Consider the following 18024-nt stretch of genomic DNA (forward strand, 5'->3'; position numbering starts at 1 on the left):
TCCAACATCCCTAGCTGCCACACATCTGCATTCACTGTTTGGCAGGTCTGCTAATCGTGTTCTGGCATTTTGGATAATTTCTAAGCTGAGATTCTCTCTCTCCCTTTGCGTGTTTTCCTTGCTACATCTGGTTGCACGTACAGGTGTAATATTATTCTACAAGTTAATCGAGAGATTTTTGAGGAAAGCGAGTAATAACAGGAGGACAAAGAGATACTAAAACACCTGGACACATTTCCTGATGCACGTCAAGTACTCTGATCCAGAGAGGGAGCCTGTCACTGAGGCTTCTAATGTGATTATCTCTTTCACCAGAGGACTTGGCTGTCAATGCACACATACCTCTCCTGGGCTGGGTGCTCTCTGGATCAGAATCTCAGATTTTGACCTGGAGCTGGAAGAATCATGTTTTTTTTTCTCTTCTCCCACAGCAAACAGGAGACAGAAAAATACAATTTACTTAGATCTCTTCAGGCTCTTCTGGATGCCTTAAAAAAAAATAAATCAGAGCTTTTTCTTAGATGCAGCTTTCAAAGAACCTAATTATTACTTGAGTTGGGCAGGAATATAGACAGAGAAACCCATTCTGTCGGGAAGACTTGAGTCATATTACGGTCCTGGTTTTTCCTTGGTAAACAGAACAGATTTTACGCAGCTTAAACCAAATGTGCATTAGACAACTGGTCTGTGTGTCCAAGGCAGTCATCCCGTCGTTCTGACACACTGCTTGTTTCTCAGTTTGGTCTTCTTCCCAGATTCAGTCATCTCATCTCAAGTGACCACAGATCCCAGTCTGTGGAGCTACTGAGCTGGGGACCAGAGGCTGCCTGGCAAACAGGACCAGTTTTCCAAAGCTGCAGCACGAACCGAGGGAGCTGCGCGCGGTGAGGCTGGACGTGGCGCGCTCCTCACGTCCCAGCCACAGAGCACCGAAAACATCAGCCTGCTCAGCAAGAGAGCAGCAGCTGGGAGCCCTGTGCTGGAGCCTAGCGGGGCTCCAAGTGGTTCCAGCCTTTTTTCCTGCAGCAGCTGGACCAGACAGAGACCAGGGACGGGCCCCTTTCATAGCATCACGCTGCCTGCCCAGAGAGCAGGCGTATGGCCCCAGCAGTCCCTCCTTCCCTCAGGGGTCTGACTTTGACATAAGGGCACACCCATCCTCCAGAAACACTGCTCTGCACCAAAAGATCTTAAAGGACATCACCACAGCCAAAACCAAAGGGCTTTTATCTTAAAAATCTAGATTACTCTTCACATGTTAATTTATACAATAGTGATTGTTGTTCTGCAAACAAAGCAGAAAGCATCCAAGTTATTCATTCTTGGACACCTTGGGTTTGAGTATACAAAGGCTATAACCTTTAAGGTTGTAACTTCATACCTAGTTGCAGAGGCTGTACAGGATTTAGTTTCTTTGAGCCAGATGCCAAACAGAGCCTGTGCTGGGTACTTCTTTTTGCCCTGATGCTTTGTGAAAAAACCCCTTATTCTCCCAAAAGCTCTTTGCAGTACTGCCTCGTTCTCTGTAGGACCCATCACATACTGTCTCCTCTTTGACTTCAACGGGGAAAGGACCACAGTTTGTTACAGCTCCGCTACTGCTGTAGGAGAGCCTCAAGGACAGGCCTTGGGTCATCTAAATACAAGGAAGCCCCAAATAAGAATTATTAGTTAACCAACCCTTTCTGACTGACCGTTTGTCCTACCCCCACAGTATTAGGGTGCTTAACACAGTAAAAGTTTGTGTACTTGCTTTCCTTACTTGAGCCCACCGGTGGGGACAGTGTGGCATTTCTTGTGCTCCAGTAATTGCTCAGGTGTCTTCATGAACTTGTGGCACACGTCACACTCGAACATCCGTGTGATCAGGTGGATTTGCAGGTGACGCTCAAACATATTTTTTGTTTTGCAGACAAAGTTACAGAAAACACATTCAAAGACTGAAAAACAGAACGGGAGAACTTAGTCCTTACACTGTGGCCAGGCTGACTGCATAGAGAGTGAGAGTTTCCATTTGTTAAACAAGTTTTTTACCTTTCTCTGACTTCTCTTCAGTGTTCACTGAAGTCTGACTACCAGGCACTACAGAAATGACCAGCAAGTTGTTTGATCCCTTGTTTTTTGGGGTTATATCTGCATCTTCTTTGCTGTTGGCAGAGTCGCTCAGTGCTGACAGCGAAGATGAAGATGGACTGTTAGACTCACTGGGTGTCTTCCTCTCTTCAGCTGAAAAACAAAGAGCAATCACTAGTTCAACAGATTAGATGGAGTCTCCATGATTCTGTTTTAAACTTCAAGAAGTACTTATTCAAATTCAAAACAAGTCTGAAATTAATTGAGCTGATTAAAAAACCATTGTTGGGCCTCCTTCCTTTTTTATTACTGTTTAACTACAGTACATCTCTCAGCTTATCCTGCAACTGAGTGTTTCTGTGATGGTAGTGGAAAGGGATCGTGCAATTCTACCTCATCACTGGACTGAAAAAAATCACAAGAAAACACTTTGATTACTCTGAGTTCAAAAGCTTGTCACTCAGAGAGAAAACAGAATTTCTGTAGGTTTGAGGAGCAGAAACCAAAAGTACCTACTGGTCCAAGTGAAACCTTCCTCACCTTTCCATTTATGTGGGTCCAGTGAGTAAATTTTGGATGAAGGGTGAAGGAGAATAATCTCCCTCACTGTTCTGAAGAGTGTCCTCTGTAATTATTGCAGAGGTAACAGCGTGGTCTCAAGATTTATATGTTTTTATTAGGATCTCTTTCCAAAAAGAATTGAAAAGCATGTTGTTTAGCTGGACCTGGAGATAGGGTTTCTTTATGAAAGAAAGCAAGCATGAGAGCTTGCTTATGTGTGCAATAAGTGTGTGAAGTCCAAATCCAAAACACCATCACACACTAGAACTGAACAAGAGGGAGAGTTCCCATATGAGAACTGACATGAGCCAGGGAGGCAAGGATAGGCAAATTATTCCCTCCCACCCATGTCCTGGTTCAATGAGCGCTGTGTTAAAAGGAGACTTCACTAAAACTTCAAATTCTCCATGTGATACAATCCCCTGATCAAGGCCTCTGCAAACAGCAGCACCTGTGTACTTAACTTTAAACTGATGAGTGGCACCTTTAAGATAAAAACGTAGGAATGCACTAATGAAATCTGATGACCCGATAGGGAGGATGACTGGATATCATACAGAAAGGTTCACTGACCTTGGGGACAAGAGTAATACAAATGGAATGAAATTTAATAGCACAGAGAACAAGGTCATGACCTGAAGGGTCGGTAACAAGAATTTTTGCTACAAATGAGAAGTGCTTAGGTTGGAAACAGTCAAGGAAAACAAAAGTAGAATTTGAGCAGAACAGGGCATGAATATGAGCAATCAGTGTTGGGGAGTTTTCAAGGAAAGTAAATGTGATCAAAGAATGTTATTGTGTGACCTATTCCCAGTAGCTGCTGCTGGTTTGCACTGCCACCACTGCTTATTTCATTTCAGCATGTACAGCTGTGATTGCATATGTCCAGAGCAGGGCTTCCAGCAAGAACATATGCAGTGAGGGATTGGTACAGCAGGAAAACTGTGTTCCATATAGGAAAAGGCTCAGTGTACAGTTAGAGGGCAGAGTATTGTTTTCCAGAAATGTACTAAGGGAATAAATACTGTGGAAGGAGGGATGAAAGGTGGAGGAAGAGAAAGGCAGACTGCTGTTTCAGACAGAGGGCAGTTCTGGACAAGAACAATGTATGTGTATTCTGATTATCACTACGACACACACTGCAAATTTTAAAAGGGTCCCTAATCTTTAATGCAAGAAAGTCTACAGCTGCCTGTGTCTCGAAATAGTTTGTTTAAAACAATGACACTTCTTTGAAGGCATATGCCATATCCTCACAAACAGTCCCTTTATGACCTGGTAACATCACAGGATGCGGAACTGGAGTCAAGTGACCCAGAAAACCCATTCTATTTTTCACTCTGTGTTTGCCATATGTGTGAGCATTTGGCTGAATCACCAGCTGAGGGGCTCAGCTGGGCAGGGTGAAGAAAGAGCAAGGGGGTTTTGCCTATCTCCAAAGGACAAGTAGCAGTTTCAATCTTTTAGCCACAATAGGAAAAAACAGCAGAGCACAGCTCACTTTTGAGCTCTGAGGCTGTTCACATGGCTATGGGTGGTGTTTCTCATTTGCCTTCAACTCCTCTTTATGAAATGAAGTAGTGCTGGGAGCTGGCATAAAATCCCTTGAGAGCTTCCCAGTAGTTCATATTTCTGTAGTTCCATTTAGCTTATGTATCTGTGAACACAACCAATTGTACTATATTCTTCCTTCCTCTTCATCCCACCTGTTTTCCCAGTTTTATTCCTGGTAGGACAAGAAAAGCAATTCAGCGATGGAAAAAGTTGTGCTGGATGCAATCAGGTTCCGTATTGTAAATACAACTGTGAGTAGTTTGTAGCAGCAAAAATGCTTCTGCCTGGTCTTATAAGAAAAATTAATGAAAAGGATTCCAATTTTCTTCTCCTTAAATTGTGCCAGACTTCATTAGTTGGACTAAGCATATGGAGCTTGTTTGAAAACTCCTGTTGCTCTTATCCTTGGCTATCACGTGAGCAGGACCAGGGAGTGAGCATGACTTGTTCTGCTATTTAATATAAACTACATTTATGGTATGGCTGAATCACAGTGTCAACTAAACATCAGCGTGAAATTCCAAACTGATGGGCTGTGGGGGCAAACACAGCGAGGAGCAAAGCTCAGCCTAATGTTTATTTCAGACTTAGAGCCAGGTATGCACAATTAGCCCTCAAAGTCACCTTATCATCGCTGAAGTCAAAGCAGGCTTTTGATGAAATAGGAAACCAGAAAAACAAATGAAATATTTCCCTGACTCCAGCAGGGAAGGGGATTTGGGGGATAAGGGGAATAGGAAGAAGGGCTAAGTAGTCCTTCATTTATTTCACTAAGCTTGAAAATTGATCTGCACTACCAGATTATTTGCCTGGCTGGAGTCCAATTCACTTCAACTTTGAGAGATCAGGCCTTAATTAGCAAGCATTTCAGTGAAAGCAGAGTGCTAATGGGAAGTGTGAAGGTTGCACCTAAAAAGCAAGGAAGAGAGAGATCACTGCAGCCGGGAAAGAGGGATCATCACCTGTGTGCTTGTTGTTGACATGAGCCTTCATATCTGCCTCTTCCATAGTGACAAAATCGCACGCCGTGCAGCAAATGGAGAACATCCACTGCTCCTTATCCACGTGGAGGGACATATGACTGACAAACTGGACATTCATCTCCGTCTCAAACCCACACACGTGGCAGCTGCAGGCAGAAGAGAATTCAAGAGAAAAAGAAATATCAAAAACCAAGGCACAAACAGAAGCCTATTGCCTTTCCCCAAATTTGCAAGAGAAAACTCACAGCACAGTTTTCTGCTCTTCCTCTCTGCTCAGTGCTCACTGCAAAATTCTTTTGTCTGCTGAACTGCCTTTGAACTGATGGCCATGCCAATGTGATTAAGGGCAGGCACAATGCAACAATCCTGTACATGCTATAATGATGCTAAATAATCATAAAGTTAATTAAAAACTACAGATTCCAGATGCTGTGCATCACCTAACCGATTCCTTTGGGCAATAAGAGGCACTGCAGCTTTGCCAAGATGTTTAGTACAGCTGATACACTGACAAACAGAGAGCTTGCTGCACACTCCAGGAGTGATTTTCGAGCCCTGGAATGGGTCCCGTGCCAAACTGGGATCTTGTGCAAAACTGCCTGGCAGTTTCAGTGTAAGCAAGTAAAAATGGGTTCAAACCTTTCTTATGCTTGACTGGAAAACAGCAGTCTTCAGCTATGCAAATAATTAGCAGGGATGCAGATTTTGCAGCCAGCACATAAACAGAGTGATACTGAGAGGCAGTGGAAAGGACCCTTTAATTTAACTTTCTTCTCAGAGTCCTCCTCTTGCTTTGATTAGGCCATTAACATTTAAAACAAGCCAGAAAGATTGGAAAAGGCACATACTCCAGGGCACTATTTTGCTTTCCCAAGGGGAAGTACTAGATAATCTAATCCAGCAGGTCTCATTTATTTCTTACTTCTATGATTTTGTAATTAAATCTGCTCTTGGCACTTTGACTCAAAGTAAGAGTGATTTGGTAATCTGCTTGGCCACCAGAGTGCACATCACAGTTTGCAGAGTGCACAACAGCGCATACAAGAAGAATATCTAGATATCGTTTTATCTGGGCAATTCCTTTCAGGCAAATTCTCCTGAAGGTTTTCTTTCTTTCACCGTGTTGGTCACAGAACGTATATACCTCTAGCAAACAGAGGAAATGTGTAGATTGATATAATAATTCTTGATAATGCTTTAAGCTATTTGATTTCATAGATTTGGCCGAAGACAAGGGAACAGTCGGAGACAACTGGAAGCACCGAGCTTTAGATTCGCTGTGAATCCGTGCACATGACGGGATATTTCCAAACACAAAACTTAGAGGAACACTGCTTAAAAAGTTAGACAGGCTTCTGAGAGCCCGGCTCCCTCATAAAACCACTTAAAAAAAGCAACCCCACAGCAAACCCCCGAGTCCTTCCCAAGGGCCAGCCAAGTCAAACAGCGCGAAGCAGCCAGCCGGGGTTCGCTGCTTTTCCTAAGCCGGATACGGGCAAGACAGATGCTTCAGTCACGGCTCCAAGCCCCAGCAGCAGAAGGGTGGCCCTGTCACACGAGACGGGGCGCGGCGCGGCGCACAGCCCTCGCTGGGTGCTCACCTGTAGTAATAAGGGTGCTTCTTTCCATCGCTGCCGTCGGCCGTGACGGCGCTGACGATGTCCTCGGTGTCGGTGCTCACCAGCTTCACCGAGTGCACGGTCAGGTGCTGGTTCAGGTTAGCGCGGCACTTAGCAGCATAGGGGCACAAGTGGCATTTGTATTTTCTCTCTTCTGAAAAAGGGAGCAGAAGGATGTGAGTGTATACCTCAGGCTGAAGGCAGCTGCTTTGAAAGCTGCCAGTAACCGAGCGTGCATTCCTTTGGGTTTCTCCAAGCGACTTTCAGGATGAGGTAGCTTGGAAGCTCGACATTTTAGAAGTTTATAGGAGTTCACAGCAATTACTCAGAAAAAACCCAAGTAATTTGAAGGTAGTTTAGGGCAAGCTTTTTTAATTTGCTCTACCATTTGTAGCTGGATAATATAAAAGTTTATAAACTGGAAAACTGGGGCAACTGCTGTTCGGGGAGCTGCAGCAAAGCTAGTGGAGAAACAGGTTAATAGTCTACAACTACGTCCTTTACCCAGCATCTTTTATTTGATTTTTTGACTTAGTTACTGTTGGGGTTGCCTATGTGATCGCTTGCAGAGAGCTGATAGTTGATGATCTGGTATTAAAATCTGAGGGTAGGAGAAAGGGGAACACTGTCCAGTTCTGAAAATAAACTAATGAAAAACTCACTCAAAGAACAGATGAAAAAATAAACTAATCCATCGTGAGTTTCTGATGCTTCACAATTTTAAATATACCTCTTTTTCATTTTAAATGAATCATTTCTAGATCCTGGCAGCACAGTTTTTTTGTGTGCACCAGGCTGCATTTTTCAAAGGGTTGATTAAAATGACCAAACATTATGTCAGCTTTTACAACCTTTTCCTTTGAGGGTCTGCTCCTCTAAAATTGAAATATAATGCTACAAGTGTGAGGGGAAAGGCATTCCATAAAGCAGCTTAGGAGTAAGGAAATCCCACTAGACCATGGAGCATCTGAGCCTTTTCAGGATGGCTCTGCTGGACGGCTCAACATACAGTGGCATTACACTAACAGGATTTCTCAGCACTACGTGGGAAATTCTTGCTTCAGAGTGTGATTTTGTGCAGTACACCTCGGCAGGCTGACAGAGTGCATCTTCCATATAAAAACTCTGTTTGTCTCAGCTGATTTGAAGCAGATTCACTTTAAGAAAGTTGCTATGGGGTAGAACAGCCCTTGTTCCTCTCAGAACTGCATGATGAGAGCAAAGATGAATGAGTTACTCAATCCTTTCAGTTTCACAGATCTAAAACCAAGGCCAAATCTTTTGTTGTTCAGCGACACTTGAAAAGTTCATCAGGTGAATGATATTTCTGTCCAAAACCAATCCAAATCCATACACAAAAAAGGCTGTGCCTTCTCTTCAGAGCTGCATTACCAGGCTTGGTTACCAGTTGGTGTTTATAGTCTGGTGTGCTGGAACTTGGACAAACTTGAATCGACAAGTTTTGTAGAGAGAAATTTCCTGTAGGCTGCAAAGCAATAAAATGTTCACTCCCTGAGCCCACTCTGATATTGTGTCCTGTTCCTGCCCTTGCCTCTGCTCCAGGTGAGCCAAGGGTAGCTCACACACTCCTCTCTCCTTACCATCTTTCTCCCCCCTAAAACAAACCCCACGGAATTCCCGAGTGCTGTAACATCCGCAGGCAAGCCCTGCCTTACCTGTGTGCAGTGAGAGATGCCGGGACAGAGTCTGCTGGCGACCAAACACTTTTCCACACACGTCACAGGGAAACAGCTGGTCATTAAATTTCCAAGATGGTAATCCATTTCCCACCTCCAGCCCCAGCTTTTCTGTTTCTATGCCAAAAACACAAAGTCATCTTAAGAACTCTGAAGACTTGCAGATTTCATTCAGTGGAGCGCTGTAGGCGTCAATAAAATGCAGCACTTTGGCGGCGTGCTGTGTGATCTGGCACGTGAGTTCATTTAGAAAGGAAACTCCCAATGCTGGAAAGGAAATGAATCTTTCATACAGCACCTTTCACACACACTCTAAAGCAGAACGCTGAGCCAAAATGTTCTGGACATAGGCACAGCCAAAGAGTTAAACCAGGTTATGTACCGAGAGAAAGTCAAGAGTGAGCAGGGCAAGCATTAACCTCTAATTATGGTTTTGTGGAACAGCCACTCCTTTGGCTTTTGCAGTCACCCACCCCTGCCTGGTGCATGAAGAAGCCTGGTCTGAGACGATCTGTCTAACACTGGATTATTATTCATGGCTGAATAAAGATTTTCAGATCGTTTCCTTTCTACTAAAGTAGGAATTTGTGCTACATAGAATTAGAGGATCATTTAGGTTGGAAAAGACCTCTAAGATCAAGTCCACCCATTAACCTAACACTAGAGCCATCTTCTAAAGTGCCACATCTACACACACATGAGCAGTTGGACTCTGAAGACCAGAAGATTGCTCAGACAAACATTAAAACAAAAGGACACAGAACCCCAGTACGTGGCTGAAATCTAAGGTAAGCTCTACCCAGCACTGCTGTCCTCTGGCAAAAATCCCCAGCAGCTTAGAGGGCCATTGAAAAACTGTGACCCAGAGTGAGGTATTAGCTTTTAATAAGTGGTTTTAATTGTTTTAAGAACAGAGAGGCTGCAATACAGAAAAAAAGAAACCCCACAGAGCATAGAGCACAGATATGAAAGTACTTTGTAAGGAAGTCGAGAGAAAGGGACTGGGAACGAGGAAGAGGGAAAAAGGTTACACAATCCTTCAAGAAGTTGAAAGCATGGCCAGTTTTAATTTGGACAGAATGGAGCAAAAAGCAAATAGAGACTGGGGAAAGCATTGTACTACTTAAAACAATAAGAGAAAGTGCATCAACACATCTTGAGTAAACAAATACCCCGTGCAAGGGTCCTGTTCCCCGAGGAGAAGGAAGTGCTGTTGTAAGAGGAACACAGAACTACAAGGGTACTTTACAAACACAGCAGCCAGCAGTGAAGGGCTTGGTGTAATTCCTCTAGTTCCACTGGAAGGAAAGATGCCAGTGGCAGAGCACCTTTCCCCAAACCAACGCTGCCTCTGGGATTGCTGCCCAGAGCAAACTCCACCAGTGCGTGTGAACATGCCCTGATGGAAGAAAGCCGCTTGGCTGGGATTTCCGGGTAAATGGGGGGAGAGGTGCTGGGGACAGGAGTTCGAGAACATTGTAGTGAGCATAAGTCAACATGGTGGAGTTTGGCACAAACAGCAAAATCTTCATCCCATGAAGCACTGAGGAATAAACACCCCCCTCACCGTGTACTGGCAGCCCCTCACTGACAGCTACCACTGCAGATGTGAATACCATGGCTGAGAGACTCTCTCCTTCAGAGAGAGCTTCTCAGAAAACTCCACTGTGGTTTAGGCAAAGAGCTGTCAAATACTGTATTTAATTTAAGCAATAACAAAAACAATGCCTCATTTGGGGCAGAGAGTCCACATAGCAATCTCAGCAAATTTAGGGCTGGCCATACTTGCCAGCCCCTTCTCCACTGCTGTTTCATTCTCCTGTGACCCTGTAATATGTACAATATTCACACCAGAGGAATTCTGAGCCACCTCTGAGTGCTACCATCCAACAACACATTTTTCTTAAAAAATTTCTAGTTAGAAAACAAGTTCTGCCTATTCAAAATCCTCATTTTGTGAAATTAAAAAGGAAGATACCCCCCCATCCCCTAAGGGCTGTAAGTGACCCATAACCTCTAAGAACTTCAATAAAGAAGGATTCTTTTTATTGCTACCCTTGAGTTCCAAACAGTAGAAAAATCTGACTCTGTGGTAGTGCTACAGATGTTTCAGCAGAGCTTTTTGAGTACATAATCAAAACAGTGCTTCAAATGAGGAAAATAGCAATAATTATAAGAGAAGGTCACAAGGGTGTAGGTTGCTTCAATATGGCCACAACAAAAATGAATTAATTGGGACACATACCAAACAAGCAGACTCAATTAAGTAAATAAGACTCTTAACAATTCACTCCAGTATTAGTCATCAGCCCTCTTTTATCTCTTAAGAAAAAGAAATATAATGTCCTCTTCCCTATGAGGGATTGTCCTGGGAAGCTGGAAAAATAGCAGTTTTCTGATTATCTGAAGCTGGTGACAGCCAGTCCCTTGCAAAGCAGCTGCATGTTTTTCATTGATGCAAAAGAGAACACTGAGGTGTTTTGGAAGTACTTCTGTTTACTTTAAAGATGTATTTCTGGAGCCCTAACTGCAGCGCGTCTTCCTTCCCTTTTGACTGAATCTTCTCTCCGCAACAAAGTGCTTTCCCTGTTCACCAGCTTCTTAGCTTGCTCATGGCAAACCAGAGCTGTTCTCTTGCAACAGGAGCCTCAGCACCTTGTGAGAGATTTCTCAGCTCCAAGGAAAACCATCTATTTCCACCCATCCTACCCTCTGGGCAAGCTTTGACTGCATCCTGGAAACTGGAGCTCTGTGTCCATACAGTGGTCTAGAAATCTTCCCAGAACGTGCCCAGCACCTGACCTTGCCGGTGACATGAAGAGTCATGTGAGTCAACTTCCACATTCATTCCTTAGGCTCTGGCTCTAAGTAATGCCAGGGAATGGTGTTTTCTGGGAAGTGAGTACAGGCCCAGTGGCTCCAAGACCACAACACTGGGCTGTGCACAGAATTCTCTCTCTGTGCATCCCTAAGCCCTGTTCCAAGGCAGTCAGTGTTGTTAGCCTTAAAGAACACCTAACACAGTGGCCAGAAAGAAGATGGACTCAGACCAACTAATGTCAAATAATAAATCACTGCTGACAAAGATGGCTCCCAGAAATCCATCATTCACCATGATGTCCCCTGTACTGAAATGAAAAGGAAAACAAAAAGAGAGATAAAAAAAAGGACTAGATAACAAGATTTCTGCTTTACATGTTCACAGCAAATTCCAAAACTCCTATGTTAGGAGATCATACAAGACAAAATTTTATTGAACTTATTAAGCAATAGACTGCATTTCTGAGCGTTTTGGAGCTTAAAGCAAAATATGCACTCAGTAAAATGAAAGGCTGCCAGGTTCTCCAGTACAACATTAAAAGGAACAGGTGGATTAAGACTCAGGATATTACAAAGCTAGTGATAAAATTATTTTGAAATAACTTTGCACAGAACCCCTAAGACCTAAGAACCTTATGTAAAGGTGAGACTTAATTAAATATAGTGAAATACATCTTTATGGATACCTTTACCTGGTGATGCCCTCCTGCATCACCTGGTATCACTCCCCTTCTAGCCACAAGTCAACTTCACGATGAGTTGCTGTGTAGTCCTGATCACCCAAGAAGGGGTTGGAACTGCCACCTTCTGTATTTTCTCTGGGATGAGCACATCAACTGCAGCAACATTGTTCTGTGCCTCCTCTTCCCCTTCCAAATAGATTTAATTTCTGGCAAACAAAGCACTGCAGCTTGAAAGAGTCACCCACCCTTTACCCCTTTCCTGAGGTGTGGGGCATAATTCCAAACACATTTGTATCTTCAGTTTTCACATTTAATGATTAATCTTTTCCTCTTCCTCTCCAGCTGGTGATATCAATACAGAGAGTGTATTAACCACCCCTTCTGAAAGGTCTTTACCCTAACTTTTGTCAGGATATGCTTGGAGAGAGACACCACATCTGGTGGAAGCTGTAACTGAAGAAGAGGACGAGGCATTACCTGAATACAAAAGTGACTGTCTGGAGTCACCCAATCAGCCCTGTGACTGCTGCTGCCTGTCAGGCACAAGAACTCCCCAGGGACTGGCTTTGAACTCTGATACTTGGATTATTTATTTTCTTTTGCTCTGACATATTTGTCAATTCCTGCTTCACAGTGTTTTATGCTACATTATGCTTTAATATGCTGTCCAATGCCATGCCCAACTTCTTATCTTTATACAAGCAATGGAAAGAATGAAACCACTATTTAAGTGGAAAAGACAAGCCTAAGAAGACAAACAAGGAGTGTGCTGAGGTGTCATTCAAAGAAGCTAAATTCATGTTTATAACCTTTGCTGGTTTGCTGCCTGCTCTCACATCCTGTAACTCACTTAACCAGGTGCTTGTCTCTTTTATCTTCGCACCTCCACAGACCTCAGAAGCAACCAAATCCACAAGGGCAGATCCTTACGGTCAGATGGAATCCCATGGATATAAATTAAAAAGGTTGCTCTTTGCAGTAAGTATTCCTTATAGAGATGGGATTGAGAGGTGCTGATAAGCCTTAACGTGGAAGGTCAACGTTCATTTTCTCTCCGTTCTCCTGGAAGCATATGTCAGGGTTATATTTTGAGTTATTCAGACAGTTTGACACCAGACAAATGGTCAAGGAGAAACCAGGGAAGTAATTTTGAAAATCAAATGAACAGAAATCCTGTGAAAATAGAAAGTGGTGGTTAGAGTGTTTTCAGTAAATGCTGCTTGCAAACCAGAAAATTAATAGACAGACTAAGAAACAGTGGACAGGGTAACCAGGGTTCTGTGAGCTCATGGTAAGAGGACGAGCACTCCTGTGCAGATGTCCAACAGCAAGGCATCTCACTTTGCTCAGAAAGACTCAGGACATTAAACAGTCATCAGGTAACTTCTGGCTGCTCCCAGCCTGAGCTGAATTGCTGCTTTTTCCTTTGAGATCTGTCAAGTAGCCCACATTTACCCAAGAGGTAAACACACTGCATGCAGCTCTACAAGAATGTAACAAAAGCTTGCTCCATTTGTAAAGTTATTTCTGTTTGGTTATGTCTAAAAGACAAAAACTTCAAGAAATTATTTATTCAGAAACAGGGTATTAAGGTCAGATAATCATGCAAACATTGCTTTAAAAACATTTATTTGCTCAAAGAAATTTTCTTTCCTTCTTCTGTCTGCATTTATCTATCTTATTATACAGTCTTCCTATTTCTGCAGTGATCCATCATCAAAGATGCATTTTATCGCTTTGGAGTCTTCCCCTTACATGTTCATCCATCACCTCTGGCAAGCACACTGTATTTAAAAATTGAGATCTCCTTTTATGAAATATGTAATTATGGCTCTGTTGCAAGCTTGTTTGCCAAAAGCCCGTGGAAGGTTCCCAAGCTCAAAAATATATTGACTATATGGAATTGCAGTGCTCCAAATACTATCTATTTTACTCCCTTTCCAACTTGCTTCCATAAAAGGTTTTATTTGTAGGGCCAGAATTCTTATTTCTAGTAAGTCAGTTAAAATAAACAGTGGAATCCTTCCAGGTACTGTAGTTCCTGAGTAAGATATCTCTCAACTTAGCTAAGGTATCAGAGATCCTGACTGGCCCTTGCAGTCTTAATTTGTCACTCTGTGCATGGCTGCATCCTGTCTGGTCTTGGTTCAGGGTGTATCTTTTACTGTGAGCAGACTCATCCACTATTAACCGAGATAAGCAGTTGCTTTCTAGGCACAACCTTTTCCTGTATTCCCCGCAAAACCACAAAGAAGATAGAAAACTCTAGTTCCACGTGTGAGGGAGTCATGTCCTTTTTGTTTCATAAGCCCCTAAAATCTGCACATAATCAATCTGAATGACAGAACAAAAGCACATACAAAGCAGAAAAAGTCTACTTTCCAAAAAAAGAAAACCTTTACCAATTAATGCCCTTATTTTTTTCTCCTCAAAAGCTTTGCAAATGTGCAGTGTTACTATGGATCTTGCTATGCTGGATAAAAAGCAGTAATGTTATGATAATTTAAAATCCTTGATTTGGAAGAAAGTAGAACCCAAGTGATTTTATGTATCAGTAGCACAGTAGTTAAGCTGCTCTTTCTGAAAACAGCAATCATCAAAGTTGGAAATACTTCAGTGAAGTGCCTGCACGGCCCACCGAAATAAACATTAATATGGTGCACAGAAGTAGTCCAAGTGCACAACAACAGACAGCAGCACTTGAAAAGGTCACTGAGAAACAATAAAGATGTCAGGGTTTGGGAAAAGAATAAAAACAGGTAAAAGATGAACTTTAAAGTTGACTCCATAGAGAAACATGGAAAAAGAAGTGAAACCCCCTTCACTCCTAAGACTGAGCCCGTTGCTCAAAAATGGACAATCAGAAGCAGAGGAGAAAGGGTAAAGAAAAGATTGGGACAACTGATTTTAAAATAAAGCCACTCCCCACCTTCTACCTTTGCATCATTTTTCACACCTATTTTCACTTCTCTTTTACAGCAGAAGACTTCTGAGCAAACCATGAGATACCTTGTGATAACCTTCATCTACATTACAAAGCTCTGGGGTTTGCTTTTATTCTCCACATTAAACTCAAGACTTAAGAAACGACCAAGAAGAGAGAAAAAAAAATCCAGTAAATTCTGTGCAAGGTGGCTGAAGCTGCAGATTTTTAAGGAACCCTAAAGCTACAGTAATGTTGCAGTCATTACCTGAAGACTACTTTTACAATGTGTACATCATGGCATCAATTTGAGGATAATGCTGGGCAGCAGCCTCAATTTCCCCCAGCTTGTATTACCATTGCCTTGCTTTAGCATAAAGCATAAACAGGACTGTCTTGTGGTAACTGCATCCCTTACACAACAAGAAAGAACAGAACAATGTAAAATTCACAGCAGATGCAAAATCAGGCCCTCCCCAAGCTGTGCATTTGCTGAGAAGCAGCAGTCCTGGAAGAGTCCCTTTATGTCACTGCATGGCTCCGAGAGCTCTCCCATCGTTCATGGTTATCACAGGGAACATCAGCTGGCTTTCGTGGCTGCAGATGAAGTAATGCAATATGGCCCAGAGGAAAAATGGCATGTTATTTATTTTTCACCTAGGGTGCTGAGACATTTCAAGAAAGGCAAAGGAAGCACCGACAAATCTGCTCCCCAAAAAGTGTTTTTCAAAGCTTCACCTGCTCATTGTTGGCCAAGAACAAGTGAGCCTTTAAGTAGCAAAAGGCTCTATCACCATTACTACTTTTTTTTTTTTTTTTTTTTTTTCCTTGTTCAGAAATAACAGCTAAAGTTAAATCCTGCATCTTTTGTTAGAGAAAAACCTGGTAATGTGCTCTCTTATCTTTGCATAATATATTTCTTTTCATTTCTTCCTGAAAATATCTTCATGACAAAAGTTTGACATGCCATAATAAACTTATTTAAAGTTTCCTCTAACTTACTCCCAAGCAGGTGGCCCTTATATCTACCTCAAGCATTTACACTGCTTGTAACACTTATTTTGGGTACTACAACACTGAGTTCCTATGAATTTATGAAAGTATAATTTGCTCCTATTGCTATTTTTAAACCCAAATTAATTCATTTCCCGACAGGTTTCTACCTTTTTAATTTTTCCCTACAATTCTGCCTAAGACACACTTCCAAGAAACACTTTTAAGAATCACTCAAACATTTGTGCACATGAGGACCTTTATGGGGCATACAAAATTTCCTTTTTTGCTTTTGTTTTTGTCGATGTGACAATTTCTGCTTGCATGTCCACAGGAAATACAGGTTTTTCTTTCCTAACGGGAAGATAATAAACACACCTAGGGCACTTTGCAGGGGCTAACACTAGTAGTTCCCCATCCAGCATTCAGATGCAAATAAAGACAAATTGGCCTTTAGATTGTATTTTTTTTTTTTTTCCAGTTTTCTGCCTCTTTTTGGGTGAAGCGAAATCTTCTGTGCTTGGAAGAAGTCAGTGACCAGAAACCTCAGTGAGGGAATGTAAAATAAAGCACCAAATGCAGGCTGAGTTCCTGAGCTGAGTGAATTAACAAGAAATAATCAACACTGGATGAACAACTAACTACAAACATTTGGACAGAGCCACCTTTTCCAAGTTGCTTGTTTTTGCTGCTTTTATTGCAGATTCCCCAAGTGATAAATATTGGATCTGCCATTTCCTTGAGGCCTTTAACTCACTCTTTTTAAGATAGGAATGTCTCTCCTTGCTCTCTTTCCTATCACCAGCACATGCATCTACCTGTAAACCATCCCCACCTTCTGCATCATTCTCCCATCTGCCTTCTGCTTTTGCAGGGCACCAGAGAGCACCACCACTGCCCCAAACTCAACTTAAACACCCAGCAACAGATTAGAACAAATTTGCACTCAGATTGAAATCACTCTGTAGAAGAAAAAAACCCCAAAACTCATATTCAGCTTTGCGTAGATGATTTTTAAATAATATTCATTATGTCTGTCTATCCATCTGCCCAAGCAGCCGATGAAGTTTGCATTTAATTTACTCTTAGGCTGACAAATGTTATAGAAGACAAACTTGTACAAGGTAAGATAGGTGAGGACTGAAGAGTCTCAAGGTTACTCTAAAAAGAAATGTCAGGAATGATGTGTTCTAATTCCTTTTGCAGAGCTAGAAAAGTAATTTTAAAACCTGCCTTTCTATTTCATGTTGAGCTCGTATTTGGAAGTTTCATCTTTGGGAAACAATTTGACTCAGTGCTGATGCTTACATTTACAAAAGATTCTGATATTAGGAAAGACAAAAGAGGATACAAAACCAGAGATAGGTTTGAATGAGATGCAGGTTCTAAAGCACAGTGCCTGTAAGCCAAGTGCCTCATGTATCAAATCTCTTTCAGGAGGTTGTTCAATCACCACTGTAGCTTTGTTACTGAATTTATATCCCAGAATTAGAGCTGGAAGGGACCCCAGAAGGCCAGCTTGTCTCTTCCCTCACTCCAGGGCACATCAGCCACTCACCAAACTTACTCATCAGTCCCAACAGGTGCTTTTCTTAGTTTTTTTTTTTTGTTTTTTTTTTTTTGTTTTTGTTTTTTTTTTTTTTTTTTTTTTAAAAAAAAAAAAAAAAACCCTCTTGTGACAGGGACTCCAGAGGCTCCTCTGACAGTTGAGCCAGTGCAAAAAACACCTCACTGCTAGAAAGTTTCATTTGGTGTTTAGCTCCACACATCACTGCTAGAAAGTTTCAGTTGGTGTTTAGCTGCAATCTCCTCTGCTATCATTTAAGCCTGTCATTCCTTATTCTGCTCACATGAACACAGGCAAGGTTTATTATTTTCCCCTCAAAGCTGTCATTTTACATATCTGAATGCCATTATCATATCTCCCCTCTTTTCTTCTCCAGACTAAATAAATTGGTAAAATTCTTCAACCTTCATGCACAGCTCATGTGTTCTAAACCTCTGACCACTGCTGTCTCCTCCACATTGTTCTTGCATTAGACCTCAAAATTGAACTCAGAGCTCCAGCTCAGAGCAGAATTACCACATGTGCCTTACAGACAACATCCCCAACACCTC

General features: G+C 42.2%; 1 protein-coding gene and 1 long non-coding RNA gene across 9 annotated transcripts in view; one reads left to right on the forward strand and one right to left on the reverse strand.

The window, feature by feature from the left end:
• The window catches only part of LOC120752616 (uncharacterized), a 36846-nt gene extending 19365 nt beyond the window's left edge, over window positions 1-17481 (forward strand). For 2 of the 4 annotated variants that reach the window (XR_005700772.2, XR_005700773.2), the window contains 3 exons: window positions 11131-11313; window positions 12333-12968; window positions 14970-17481. This is a non-coding gene — a long non-coding RNA (uncharacterized LOC120752616). The remainder of the gene's footprint in view (window positions 1-11130; window positions 11314-12332; window positions 12969-14969) is intronic. The other 2 variants (XR_005700775.2, XR_005700774.2) reach the window with 2 other exon arrangements.
• Window positions 1-18024, reverse strand: part of ZNF827 (zinc finger protein 827) — a 113578-nt gene that overhangs the window by 5126 nt on the left and 90428 nt on the right. For 3 of the 5 annotated variants that reach the window (XM_040063954.2, XM_058420611.1, XM_040063951.2), the window contains 5 exons: window positions 8467-8604; window positions 6773-6944; window positions 5151-5317; window positions 2035-2226; window positions 1763-1940 (listed from right to left, as the gene is read on the reverse strand). In XM_040063954.2, coding sequence (XP_039919888.1) covers window positions 1763-1940; window positions 2035-2226; window positions 5151-5317; window positions 6773-6944; window positions 8467-8604 — 847 coding nt within the window. Of the gene's footprint in view, window positions 1-342; window positions 489-1762; window positions 1941-2034; window positions 2227-5150; window positions 5318-6772; window positions 6945-8466; window positions 8605-18024 lie in introns of all 5 variants that reach the window. The other 2 variants (XR_009207833.1, XR_005700769.2) reach the window with 1 other exon arrangement.

Source organism: Hirundo rustica, chromosome 5, assembly GCF_015227805.2.
Source record: "Hirundo rustica isolate bHirRus1 chromosome 5, bHirRus1.pri.v3, whole genome shotgun sequence".
NCBI lineage: Eukaryota > Metazoa > Chordata > Aves > Passeriformes > Hirundinidae > Hirundo > Hirundo rustica.